Raw genomic sequence first — 13,924 nt, forward strand, 5'->3', positions numbered from 1 at the left:
TTCACAAGGGGTACATCACTGAAAAAAGGTTGAGAACCACTGTTCTAGAGGGTCAAGAAAATGACTCCAAAAACAAAATAAGTTATTAATTTACTTATGTACAGTATACTTGTTGCTGAATCAGCTCTCTGTTAACATCCATGTTCTCAGGGCATTTAATACATTTGCAACTTGACTGTGGATTGGTCCCATTTAGACCTAGATCTGGTTTACGTTCTCTCCCCAATGCACCCCAAACATCTTAGGTGTGGAATCCCGATGGCGGCTCGCCTCCTCTGGGCCCCGAGCATCTGCAACTCTCCCAGCAGATGACTGACGGGCTCCTGGACGACGACAGCCAGGCATGCTGGGATATTGAGTTGTTCCTGTCCGAGTTGTGCAGCACATCGCCTGAACTCAGTCCCTCCCTGGACCACAATGCTGAGATGTTGGAACAACAGCTGGACCCGGACATAGTGTACCAGGCTGGAGGCATGCTTAAAGACCGAGTGGGTCAGGACCAGACGGATGGGTGTCCGATGGCTGAGTTCATACCTCCGACGGCCCAACAGGAAGTGTACCACCAATATTACAACAACGCCCTGGCAGGGCGGACGAATGTCGATCCGTTTGGTTTCTCCCAGGAGAGACCCATCCCACCGTGGGAGCAGAACCCGTATTACCCCCCTCAGCAACCTCCTTTGGTGCCTTACCACGATGTCCGATTGGTACCGATCCACGCTGAAACCTCTGACCCTCGACACTACAGCTACCCGCTTCACTTCAACCACAACGCCAGCCTTTTCTGTGACTACACCCGCAGCCAGCCTCATCAACAAAGGGTCGGACCGCAGCCGCCCCCCGGTGGGGCGCAGGTGAAGCGCGGGCGACGGTCGACGGGGAAAAAGACGGCAGCCATCCACGGCTGTGACTACCCAGGATGCAGAAAGACCTACACTAAGAGCTCCCACCTCAAGGCTCACCTCCGCACACACACAGGTACGCTCAACGTCGCGCCGCTTGCAATGGTTATTTCCTCATTATTGGTGCTTTTTCAGGGGAGAAACCTTACCAGTGTTCATGGGAAGGCTGCAGCTGGAAGTTTGCCCGTTCTGATGAGTTGACCCGTCACTACCGCAAGCACACAGGGCAAAAACCCTACGAATGTGTGCTTTGTCAGAGGGCCTTCTCACGCTCCGACCACTTGGCGCTGCACATGAAGAGACACACCTAACGCTCAAAATGGTGCTATTCAATCATTTCACCAATGACACAAAAATAGAGCAAATGTACGTAATGGAACAAGAAAAAGCTGATATGTTGATACTAATAACAACACACACTTTTTTATTAGGTGCATGTATGATGTTTTTAACCTTTTCTTTTTAAATTGCATGCACATGCGTCAAGGCCAAAAGTGTTGTATGAATGGAAACAGGTGGATACACAGTTTAATTATTTGTACCTTTTACCATCTAACAAAATAGCATGTAATTGTTCTGCCTGGCATAAATAAATGAGCAAACATCAATTATTTGTAAAATAAGGCAACATTGAAAATAGAGCAAAAATACATAGTGTAACAATAAAAAGCTGATATTAAAGTTAAAGTACCAATGATTGTCACACACACATTAGGTGTGGCGAAATTATTCTCTGCATTTGACCCATCACCCTTGATCACACACTGGGAGGTGAGGGGAGCAGTGAGCAGCAGCGGTGGCCGCGCCCGGGAATCATTTTGGGTGATTTAACCCCCAATTCCAACCCTTGATGCTGAGTGTCAAGCAGGGAGGTAATGGGTCCCATTTTTATAGTCTTTGGTATGACGCGGCCGGGGTTTGAACTCACAACCTACCGATCTCAGGGCGTACACTCTATGTTGATACTAATAACTAATAATAACATAACATTTTTTAATCAGGTGTAATGTTTTCTAGCCTTTTTGAAAAATTACATGCACATGCGTCACAGCTAAAAATGTATGAATGGAAACAAGTGGATGCACAGGTTAATTATTTATACCTTCTGATAGCGAAATAGCATTTATTTGTTCTGCCTGGCATAGGTAAATGAGCAAACATACATTATTTGTAAAATAAAGCAAAAATGAAAATAGAGCAAAAATACATAATGTAACAATAAAAAGCTGATATGTTGCTACTAATATCTTAACATACCATTTTTAAACTAGGTACGTGTATAATGTTTTTTGAAAAAAAAAATTACATGCACTTGCGTCGTGGCCAAAAATGGCCAAAAATGTATGAATGAAAACAGTTGGATGCACAGGTTAATTATCTATATCTTCTGATAGCGAAATAGCTTTTAATTGTTCTGCCTGGCAAAGGTAAATTAGCAAATATACATCATTTGTAGCTAATAACTACAGGGCAGGGTTTTCAACAAATTCATGTATGTCTGGCGGTTTGTAGAATAAAGCAAAAAAAAAAAAAAAAAGAGCAGAGATGAATTTCTTAATTCATAAGCTGATATGTTGTTACTAACAAGTAATAATAACCCAGCAGGCACAAGACATTGATACAACGTTGATTACACATACATGTCCTTTAAAACTGACTTTGAAACAATATTGCAAAATAGTTTGTGAATTGAGACAACGTTGATTTCTAACGTTGGATCCACATTGTTGGTTGGGAAATTACCAAATTTCAAAGGTCAATTCAACATCAGAACCCAACATTGATTAAACGTTGTCAAAAAGCATGTTGTTCCAACGTTATGTTTGAGTTGCTCAACGTCAGGACTTAATTCTACAAGTTCTCAACATTGTGCCTGCTGGGAACACACATATTTTTAATTTGCTACATATATAATTTTGTTTGCCTTTTTGAAAAATGACATGCACATGCGTCATGGCCAAGTATGCAAATTAGACGATGGCGTCATCCAAACACCCTAAAGGCCTCCCCCTCAAACCAGTGTCACAAATACATGCAGTCTTAAGGCTAAACTCAGCCGTACACTGGAAAAAGATGCCCCTCATAAAAGAGTTAAAACAATGTTTTTGCTTTTAGTAAGAAAAACAATCTGCCAATGGAACAAGTCAAAATTGTCTTGGTAAGATTTCTTGAAATATTTTATTTAAGCTTTAAAAATGTCAAAGTGATCTTGAAATTTGCAATTTAAACTCATTAGCTATACTTACTAATATTGAAGTTTTGTGTTTGATAAAAAATTGTGGTGCTCGAAAAGTAGTATTGTTAAGTTAAGTTAAAGTACCAATGATTGTCACACACACACTAGGTGTGGTGAAATTTGTCCTCTGCATTTGACCCATCCCCTTGATCACCCCCTGGGGGGTGAGGGGAGCAGTGGGCAGCACCGGGAATCACTTTTTGTGATTTAACCCCCAATTCCAACCCTTGATGCTGAGTGCCAAGCAGGGGGGCAATGGGTCCCATTTTTTTTATAGTCTTTGGTATGACTCGGCCGGGTGCCTAAAAACAAATTCTTATGTCTCCCTGAAAAAGTACTACTCAGGGGATTGTGACTTGTACTAAGTTAGTTTGGATATTTTGACTAGAAATGAGAAATATATATTTTTGGTCAAATTAGAAGTTTTTCCAGTATAAATACTTTTCAGACCATTAAGTAAGTGAAATTGAGTAATCTGCCACGGCCCATTGGTTGGGCCTCTAGATCAGGGGTCCCCAAACTTTTTGACTCTGGGGCCGCATTGGGTTAAAACAAGTTGGCCGGGGGCCAAGCTGTGTATATATATATATATATTCCTCGCAGACTAATTGACTGAAAGAGCGCGCACATGCCGACACTGCGGCACGAGCGCGATAATGTCACATTGTCGATGGAAAAATGCATTTTTAGACAATATGATTTGCCTGAGCGGCAAGGAGACACCGAGAGTAACAAGCGGTAGAAAATTGATTAGAAAGGACATATTTTTTTAAATAATAATTACAAAAAAACATTTTTAAACTTGGGACTTTCCGCAAGCTGGATTTTGGAGACCCCTGCTCTAGATTGACAGAGTTTTGGGAAATTGTTGTCTTATTTCTTGACATATTCTGTTGTCGAATGTACTGGATTACATGGTTGGTAGGCAAAATACACCAAGTCAAATTAGGCATGCTGTCTTTTAGATGTTGTACATTCATGTTAGAATGCAAGTTTAGCTTTGATACTAATTGTTTTAGATTTTTGATGCCTTAGCAATTCTTAGCAAAAAATAGGTAATTTATGATCCAGATAGGAGAACTATATAATTTTTGTTGAAATATTCTTCATGCCTCGATCTTCATTGTATGACTCAATTTACCAACCCCAAACTGGCTAAATGTTTCATTATTGATCATCTGAAAAACAACAACACTGTACGCAGTGGGTGCACGTGGACAGTGAAGAGCTAACAAGACCTACTGAGGGCTGCGTAACTTTTCAAATTTAGAGTTCACATGAAGTCTTAACCACCTATGAGATGATATCTGTGTTTCTAACTTTGTATTATTGTCATGCAAATTGTTTATATTTAAAAGTGAAACTCAGGGTTGTGTCGAAGAAATGTTTATTCACTATATGAGTATCTTTTGTCAAGTGACCCACATATTTATTAACCAGGTTTTATATCAGTCGTACAATTTTTGTGTTTTTATGTTTTTTTATATTTACAATTGCTTAAAAGTGTTTTATTGTCACATCCAATAAATATGTGAAATGACCCCTCTCAGTTTCATGTATTACTGGACCTTTAGTTTCCAATGTCTCACTTATAGCTAAATATCTGTTGTTTCATGTGTTTGATGAAATTGCATTGTCCCCTTTGAAATAAACTAATCTAATCTAATCTAATTAAAACATATTTTAACAGTGAAGATTATTTACTACACGCAGTCTTTATGGTGTAAACATTTATTTCCCAGTGTGCAACAGGATAATAATACATTTTACTTAAAAAGTGCCTTTCTGGCCACTGAAGGACACCGTACAAAATCAAAACAATAAAATCAATTGGATAAAACCAACAACAACGACAACAAAGATCGATAAGATGTCGTTACGTACGACGGGGGAAGGAGATGACACAACGAGAGGGATCAGTTCAATAGGGTTATTGAAACTGATGCTGATGATGTGTTGGGGTGTGTATGCTACTAAACCTGAATGGTGCAGGACGGTGAATAGAATTAACAATGTAAATGTTACCAGAGTTTGTTGTAAGTGTGCGTTGGATGAATCCTTCGTCAGACCAAAGGGGCAAGGCGAGAAGGTCGGGGGCTGGAGAGAGGTAACGAGGTCCGTGTCCAAGCAGGGGTCGAGGATCGAGGGAGGCAATGGGAAGTCGAGGCACACAGCCCGATCACGGGAAACGGGGGAACACTGCGAGCAACACAGAGGACATAAGACACTACACTTCTGTTAAAATGTAAGAATCACTTATTTTTCTGTTGTTTGGATACTTTATTTTATTTTTGGATGATACCACAAATTTAGGTATCGATCCAATACCAAGTAGTTACAGGATTATACATTGGTCATATTCAAAGTCCTCATGTGTCCAGGGACATATTTCCTGAGCTTATAAACATAATATAAATTTTTTTTAAACGAAAGATGTTGTGATGACAAAAAATATCGACGTAATCATAGTAGTATCGCTCCTGTACTTGGTATCATTACAGTGGATATTAGGTGTAGATCCACTAATGGCGTTTGTTTACATTTTGACGCCACTGTGAGCTACGGTGTGTGAGCTACGGTGTGTAGTGAAGCATGTTTAGCTATTCCTCGTCCTGCAGGGATGATACTTGTAAGAAACTTACTGTACAGCCCTTACCTTTGGGCTGGTACGGAGGGCGACTGTGTTGACCAGTTTGACGCGTGTAAATGATAGAATGTCCAGTACTGTAGAACTGTGTTTGGATATGACAATCCGTTTATTCCAAGCTATCTAAATTAAATCAAATGTAGATTATACAACAAAGTATGCTGACCTTGAATGGCACATTATCACAGCATTGTCACGACACGACACGACACGGTCGAAAACTGTTTTTCCTCCAATCGCCCTCCCATGCTCACACCTGAACCCAATTTATGGAGGCTACCATGGTAACTGCACCATAGCAACAGTCCCCTCCCCCGTCAACACTTCCTGGTTCTTAACAGGAAGTGGGTGGAGCAATCTGCCGAAAAGGAAATTAAACATGCTGAACCCAACAATCAATTTAGAGAAAATAGAATAAAAACAATATAAACAAATAAGGAATTTTGGCTCCGACACTTACTTTATTTGTCGCCATGGAGGCGAGGATATAGTATATATAGCTCGGTTGGTAGGAGTGGCCGTGCCAGCAACTTGAGGGTTCCAAGTTCGATCCCCGCTTCCGCCATCCTAGTCACTGCCGTTGTGTCCTTGGGCAAGACACTTTACCCACCTGCTCTCAGTGCCACCCACACTGGTTTAAATGTAACTTAGATATTGGGTTTCACTATGTAAAGCGCTTTGAGTCACTAGAGAAAAGCGCTATATAAAATATAATTGATTATATTATATATATATTATATTATATGCTATCCGGGTGAAACAAACCATTTTGCATTTTTGATGCAGGTAATCTTAGACATTCCCGATTTGATTTATTAATATTAAATTAACATTTAAGACATAGATTTTATTTTTTCAAACTTTTTCATCCCCATTTACTTACAATAGTAAAAAAAATGTTGTTTGCTATTTCATTTCTAACATATCCTGATTGTTTACTCAAAATATGCCCATAACATTTTGAGCTATCTGAAAGAAACAGAGTGACTCCTCTTGTCAATCTCCACCGTCTTTGTGTCCGTCAGCCACTGGCATACAAACGCAGAAAATGTAAACTCTTAACATGAAAGAACGTAAGGTAACATAGTAAAAATGATGCCCAAAATCCTATCAATTGTTTCTTATTATATTTCTGAAATTTCTTGGTTTAATCCAAGAGAACTTTCGGATGTCCAGGTCAGCTATGGTTCTACTTAGTGAAAAACTTTGTCTATTTGTCAAAGGGGAGACAACGAGAATGCGGGTTCCCGTGGACAAGGGAGTACTACGGAAAACAGCAAATGCATTTGGACTGGCAAAGCAGACTGTCAGTAATTGTCCGCGATGTATGTCGACCGATTACTCAACGTCTAGTTCTGTACTCCGTAATTATTGTGAAGCCATGAAGTGGTCGAGTACGATCGCCAATTTCAGCCTACAAGCCCAGAGTCCAGACCAGATATCTAGATCCCTAGATTGATTGTTGTAAAATGTTCTTTATCACATTGTTTACTTTCACAAGACCATTAAATACATGATTCATGTATGATGGCTCAGGTGTGATTCATTACAATAGTCTAACAGCTGCTGATGGTGAGGCAAGCAAGGTTTACTGTTAAATGAAATGTGGCAATAGTCTACATTGAAACACAGGGTAAGGATACACTTCCAGGTCAGAGGTGACTATGATGCGCGCATTTTTTTCCGCGCATGCGTCCTAGGTCGCGTAGCCTGGATAACCTTAGCAGGCTTAGTGTAGAAGGGGCCTGAATTCAGGCCGGATTTGGGCGCCGGGCCGCCGCTTCAATAGCCCTGCTATAAATGCGTGTAGTGAAAACAAATATTATTCCACTTGCATTAATAATGACTATAGGATTTGGGGACATTTCCAGGTGACCCGAAGCGTTGGTGAAGCGGTTCTGATATACTGTGAGTTGCTCTAATGGGTCAAAGACTAAAAATTGTTAGTGCTGTTACACAATCTCACATAATGGGAGCGCTGGCCAGATGTCAAGTGCAGGATGAGGATTAGTGCGGCAAAAGCAGCTGCAGCACTGAGAGGAACTGTGATCCCAAGGCCACGGAGGGATACAGTGCAAGGGGGAGCAGGTGAGGGGGGTTGTCCTAATTTGAACTTAGACACACACACACACACACACACACTGATATGAAACAGCAGGGTGTCTGTGCAGACACACAACAATTTGTTTACAGCATGAAAGGCCTTTTTTAAGTTACTATAATCACATGTGCCATTTTTTTTTACACTGACTTTCTATCAAACATGAAGCTGAGATTCTTGGAGTTATTTTCTCAGACTTAATAAGCCCTTAAAAAAGAAATGCATTGTTTTGTTTGCCAGACAGTAATTCCCCTTTAACCATAGCTGACAGCTCACTCTCTCTCTCTCTCTCTCTCTCTAATTCCACTTGATCAAACCTTCTTTGACGTTCCACACTACACAATTTTAAAAGTAAGTATTATGATTATTTTGGATTAATATCGATAGACTCCAATATCGGTATTGTATCAGAAGTGAAAAAGTTGTGCCAGGACATCCCTAAAATCTAGTGCAGGGGTATCCAAACATTTTCCACCGAGACTAAAAAATTTAAGCATGCAGGGGCTTTTTTGATATTTAAATTTGGAAAAGAAAATGCCACAAACGAATATATATATTTAAAAACAAATATTTGTGTCAGCTTTGTGTTATTCAGTAGGTGACAATGCCTATATAATTAGTTATAATAATATTTATAGTTATTTAATTATAATAATTATTATTATTATTATTGTCAGGTTCAAACACTGGTGACATCTATTAAACAAGACAAGAAGCAAGGAATCAAACAGAGACAGAATTAAATTTAGCTCAGTGTGGAGAAACATGTACATCTGTACCCTTGTAATGTGTCATTACGCTCTGCCGAAAGATTGTATGTCTCCTCTTTTATTTGGACTTTCCCTGATTACATGGCAACAGCTGTTTCTAAAGGGACGGCGGTCGTAAACAGCCATCCCCTCTGATTACAAAACAGTTCACAGAAAAGGTCGTAAAACAGTTCAAAAAAGAGGTCCCTGGAGGGGAGTCAGGTCCTGCTTCCTCTTCGCTTTGTAGATCTCGGGTCAAGACAATATCTTTCTGTGGATTACAATACATCAAAGAAACAGAACACCTTCATGTTGCTTCCCATCCTACACAGTGGAGTTTTACAAGCATTTTGCTTGGTAGGATCAAAGACAGCTTTTGTCTTCTCGCAGGGAACTCATTGAAACCCAAAGTTTTGTGATAACTTAGATACAATTATTCTGACAATTATTATTATTATTATTATTACAAAAATTCTGAAGTACACCCTTTATTACAGGGAAGAAAGACGAGGAGGACCCAGCAAACTGGACGCGTTGGGTTTGATAGGACAGGTAATTAGAAAACCACTTCACAACATGCTGAGATAGGCTAATCCTGTGCAGCCTGACTGCCAAAATGATATGGTCGAACATATCAAATGCTTTTGAAAGGTCAATAATTAGAAATGCACAATATTTTTTCCAATCCAATGCCTCAATAATGTAATTCACAACTTTGATAGCAGCGTTTACGGTGCGTTACGCCTCATTCTAAAATCTGGTTGATGTTGAGATCGCAGACCATAGGTCTAAGAATTATTTGTATTGGTTATTAACAAACTTTTCAAGAACTTTAGTTAGGACGCATAACTTGGAGATGGGTTATGGATCTCCTCCTTTCAACAAAGGTAAACCATAGACTGGTTTCCATATGTTAGGAATTTAAAGGAAAGATTACAAATATGCGTAGGAGGTTTGGAAATAAAATCAACGGCTGACTTCAAAAAGAAATGCACAACCCTCGCGGCCCTGTAAGGGACAAGCGGTAGAAAATGGATGGATGGATGAGGCACAAGTTTATCAGGACCTGCAGATTTACCAGTATCCATTTGTTTAAAGGCTCCCTTGACCTCAAACCCATCAAGATGAGTAAAACTAAATGTGTTGGCTATGTAAGTGTGAAGGCATGTTGACATGCAAACCTTCTGAACATTCGGCTGATTTGGATGTGGCGATAAGGAGTCAAAGAACCAGAAGAAGTAAAATATTCATCAAAATACTTAAGTATGACTGATTTATTAGTAAGACTACATGAGTCTTTCACAATGCAAGTTGGCAGATCATTTGTGGTTTCACTTCCATGAGACGTTTTTATGACTTTCCAGAATTTCTTAGGATCATTTAAGCTACTGGGGGTTTGCGCAAGATAAAACTCAGATTTTGACTTCTTGACAAGAGAAGTAAAGACATTTCTGAGCTGCTAAAACCATCCAGTCAGCCTGGGATTTTGTATTTCTAGCCTTGGCTCAGGCAACATCCCTTTCTTTTAGTAGACTAGACTGTTCAGGAAAGAACCAATGATTATTTCTACCTTTATTTACATAGAAAATAAACCATGTCATTTATTGAACACCAATGCTCTGCTGTTATTGTACCATTCATTTATTATGTCGTATTTAAATTATTGTGTTGAAGTCTGGGGAAATTGTTATAAATCCCATCTACAGCCTTTAGTCACTCTGCAGAAAAAGGCCATTAGGATTGTGTCCAATGTTCACTACAGACATCATTCAAATCCACTATTCATGGAGTTAAAGCAACTTAAACTGCACGATGTCATCAAATTTAAACCTGCTCAAATTATGTTTAGGGCATCCCAAAACTCTCTACCATCCAATATACAGAACCTATTCCAGGATAGAGATGCTCACCATAGGTACAGTCTAAGAGGAAACAACAAATTATATTTACCTACATTTAAACAACTTTAAAGTCTATGTGCATTTCAGTGCGTGGAGTCAGTCTGTGGAACAACTTAGGGGAAGAGTTAAAAACGTGTTCTAACATGATTCAATTTAAAAGACTGTTTAAAAAACAAGTACTGAAGAAGTACGAGGAGGAAAGAGAGTGATGCCCTCAGCACAGAGCGATGGGAGAGAGGTGTATGGTCAGAGAGTGTTTGGGCCTATGTATGTGTGTGTGTGTGTGTGTGTGTGTGTGTGTGTGTGTGTGTGTGTGTGTGTGTGTGTGTGTGTGTGTGTGTGTGCGTGTGTGTGTGTGTGTGTGTGTGTGTTTGTTTTGTCTCGTCTTGTCTTATATCAAAGTAACAGTGGTACTATTGTATTGTTAGTGTACAGGAGCTTTTCTTGTTTTTGTTTGTATAGTATTGTTCTTGTATTATATTGTTTATGTTAAATGTGGAATGAGTGAGAGGGGTTGGGATATTATAAGCATCTGCTTCATCCAACCCCTTTTCAAGCCTTGCATAAATGTCTCTGCCAAAATGTAAAAAAAAAAAAAAAAAAAATGTTTTGTTGTACTGTGCAGGTTTGAAATAAATACTTCAATTCAATTCAAGATGAGCATGTTTGTTTATAATACTGATAAATGAATCATAAAAATATTTCCTAGCCAACTCAACATCATCAAAAAGAATGATACTGGACCAATCAAACAGCCATGAATCATTAATTAAAAAAAAAAAAAACGTCTCACAAAAATGCTTAAAAATCACGTTTAAGAATAATTTGTGGCCTCACTTTTGGTATCCAAGCTTGCTTAATAGTAGCAATAACACAGTGGTCACTCAAATCATTTGCAAAAATACCAATATCAGAGTATTTATGAGGAGCATTTGTTAAAAAAAAAGGTCTAGAGGAGAAAATTTGTCCAAGCGTTTAAGATTTGGACGGGTTGGGCCGCTAATGAGCTGTGTAAGATTAAATGAGTCACACACAGACGACAACCAGTCCCAATAAAGATCCCCAATAAGAAGAATCTCAATCAAATTTAGGGTTAAAAGCTGATTGTTCAGTGACAGTAGGACCTCACTGCTTGCTGAGGAGGGTCTGTAACAACCAACAATAGTGATACATGTCCTTAAAGTAGAAGTGCACTTTTTTTTTGTAATTTTGCCTATCGTTTGCAATCATTATGGAAGAAATGACGACAAATGGATTTTTTAGAATGCATTCCACTTACAGCGGAGCCGATTGGAGCTCCACTATTTCGCCCATAAAATCCAATAAATAACCATAAAAACTGCCAACAATACTCCATTTACATTTCGTTACTTGAATATTACCCAAGTATTAGTGAGGATTATGGTCATTCTTCATCTAAATGGGAATACATCCCAGCAGTCGGCATCCTAATGACAGCAGACCTTATACAGTAAGTGATGTTTTATTATGTTTGTTTGCTGTCATGAAGTTAGCAGTGAGTAATCAGTGATGAAGAAAAGAAAAAGCAAACGTCATGATGTGTTTTTTTAATTAATGCTTAAAATATTATCATATATATATATATATACTGTATATATATATATATATATATGATAATATTATAATAATATGCTTAAAAAATTATGCTTAAAATGATCAAAATACCTAAATATTAAATGTTCTTATAAATGTAGCCATTACTACATTACGTATATACTTACATCATATATGTATGTAAAACGTTAATGAAGGTGTTTGGTTGTTTTTTAGGGGCTTTATAGGTGGAACTAATCCGCTACACCTCCCTGATACCGAAGTACATGTCAAACTACTTCCTTAATGTAAATGACCGCCATAACCACAACACCAGGGGGAGCTCCACTAACCACGTTAAACCCAGATTCCGAACTAATAAAGGTCTTAACTCATTCTCTTTCTATGCCACATCAATGTGGAATGCGCTCCCAACAGGTATAAAAGAAAGGGCATCTCTATCCTCCTTCAAAACCGCAATAAAAGTTCACCTCCAGGCAGCTACAACCCTAAACTAACACCCTCTCCGGATTGCTAATAATCAAATGTAAACAATCAAATGCAGATACTTTTTCTTATGCCTTCTGATCTCTCTCTCTCTCTCTCTCTCTCTCTCTCTCTCTCTCTCTCTCTCTCTCTCTCTCTCTCTCTCTCTCTCTCTCTCTCTATGTCCACTACTTGATGTCCATATCCTACCCCCCCCCCCCCTCCACACCCCTGATTGTAAATAATGCAAATAATTCAATGTGATTATCTTGTGTGATGACTGTATTATGATGATAGTATATATGATAGTATATATCTGTATCATGAATCAATTTAAGTGGACCCCGACTTAAACAAGTTGAAAAACTTATTTGGGTGTCACCATTTAGTGGTCAATTGTACGGAATATGTACTTCACTGTGCAACCTACTAATAAAAGTCTCAATCAATCAAAAACTGTGCAGCTCTCATAGACTCCATTGTAAGCAGACTTTTGATCGCATTTACTTAATATTTTGAGTGAAAAAAACCCCCCAAAAAAACAATCGTGTCTTTTATGATGATTGTGAACAATAGGAAAAATTCCACAAAAGTGCAGTTCCTCTTTAAGGAGTCTTACTTTAAGTGCAAGAAATTCAAATTGTTTGCTGCAGGATACAGACAATAACGGAGCAGCAGTTTTACGTATATTGCATACCCGCCACCTTTTCTAGGACGGTCACAACGAAAAACATGACTATTTTTTTAGGATCAGAATAATCAACATTTTAAAATTTTGATTAATCATGAGTAATCAAAGTAAATTATGCGCTTGCATAATTTGTAATAACTTTTCAAAATACCCTAATACTTGTGTGTGTGGAAACGTTTTATTACTGTACTGGAACAACAATGGAGCTTTGTGTGTGTGTACGTGTGTGTGTGTGTGTGTGTGTGTGTGTGTGTGTGTGTGTGTGTGTGTGTGTGTGTGTGTGTGTGTGTGTGTGTGTGTGTGTGTGTGTGTGTGTGTGTGAGACCTTAGGTGAACTTTCAGCACGACGGCGTCCTCGCATGCTCTTTCCCTGGCTCCTTGTTTGTGTTTTACATAACAGTTCTCTTGTGTTCAAACCTAAAATTGGCTTCCAGCTCCTTTCCACATGTTTACGTCAATAAAGCTCTTTGTGAATGTTCTTGACATTACATAACATATGCTGGTGATGACGTCACTGATGCAGTTTCATTGTGACAACCATTAGCGTTGTTAGGCCTATTTTAGGGGGGCTCAAGTCCCCCTAAAATATTCTTAAGCCCCCCTAAATAATTTGGTGTTATATATATATATATATATATATATATATATATATATATA

At 38.8% G+C, this 13,924-nt stretch overlaps 2 protein-coding genes across 8 annotated transcripts in view; one reads left to right on the plus strand and one right to left on the minus strand.

The window, feature by feature from the left end:
• lg22h22orf23 (linkage group 22 C22orf23 homolog) overlaps positions 1 to 13,924 on the minus strand; it is an 86,574-nt gene that overhangs the window by 25,823 nt on the left and 46,827 nt on the right. For 3 of the 6 annotated variants that reach the window (XM_062033400.1, XM_062033398.1, XM_062033395.1), the window contains exon 4: positions 5,164 to 5,337. The gene's annotated coding sequence lies outside the window, so the exon portion shown is untranslated. Of the gene's footprint in view, positions 1 to 1,051; positions 1,185 to 5,163; positions 5,338 to 13,924 lie in introns of those variants that run through there. The other 3 variants (XM_062033393.1, XM_062033396.1, XM_062033401.1) reach the window with 3 other exon arrangements.
• Positions 1 to 13,924, plus strand: part of klf1 (Kruppel like factor 1 (erythroid)) — a 251,904-nt gene that overhangs the window by 2,546 nt on the left and 235,434 nt on the right. Inside the window, exons 2-3 of one of the 2 annotated variants that reach the window (XR_009823858.1) lie at positions 246 to 978; positions 1,038 to 3,218. Coding sequence is in view for 1 of the 2 variants with exons in the window: in XM_062033392.1 (XP_061889376.1) it covers positions 246 to 978; positions 1,038 to 1,213 (909 nt within the window). In the remaining variant the exon portion in view is untranslated. Of the gene's footprint in view, positions 1 to 245; positions 979 to 1,037; positions 4,679 to 13,924 lie in introns of those variants that run through there. The other variant, XM_062033392.1, reaches the window with a different exon arrangement.

This window comes from Entelurus aequoreus, linkage group LG22 (assembly GCF_033978785.1).
Source record: "Entelurus aequoreus isolate RoL-2023_Sb linkage group LG22, RoL_Eaeq_v1.1, whole genome shotgun sequence".
Lineage (NCBI taxonomy): Eukaryota > Metazoa > Chordata > Actinopteri > Syngnathiformes > Syngnathidae > Entelurus > Entelurus aequoreus.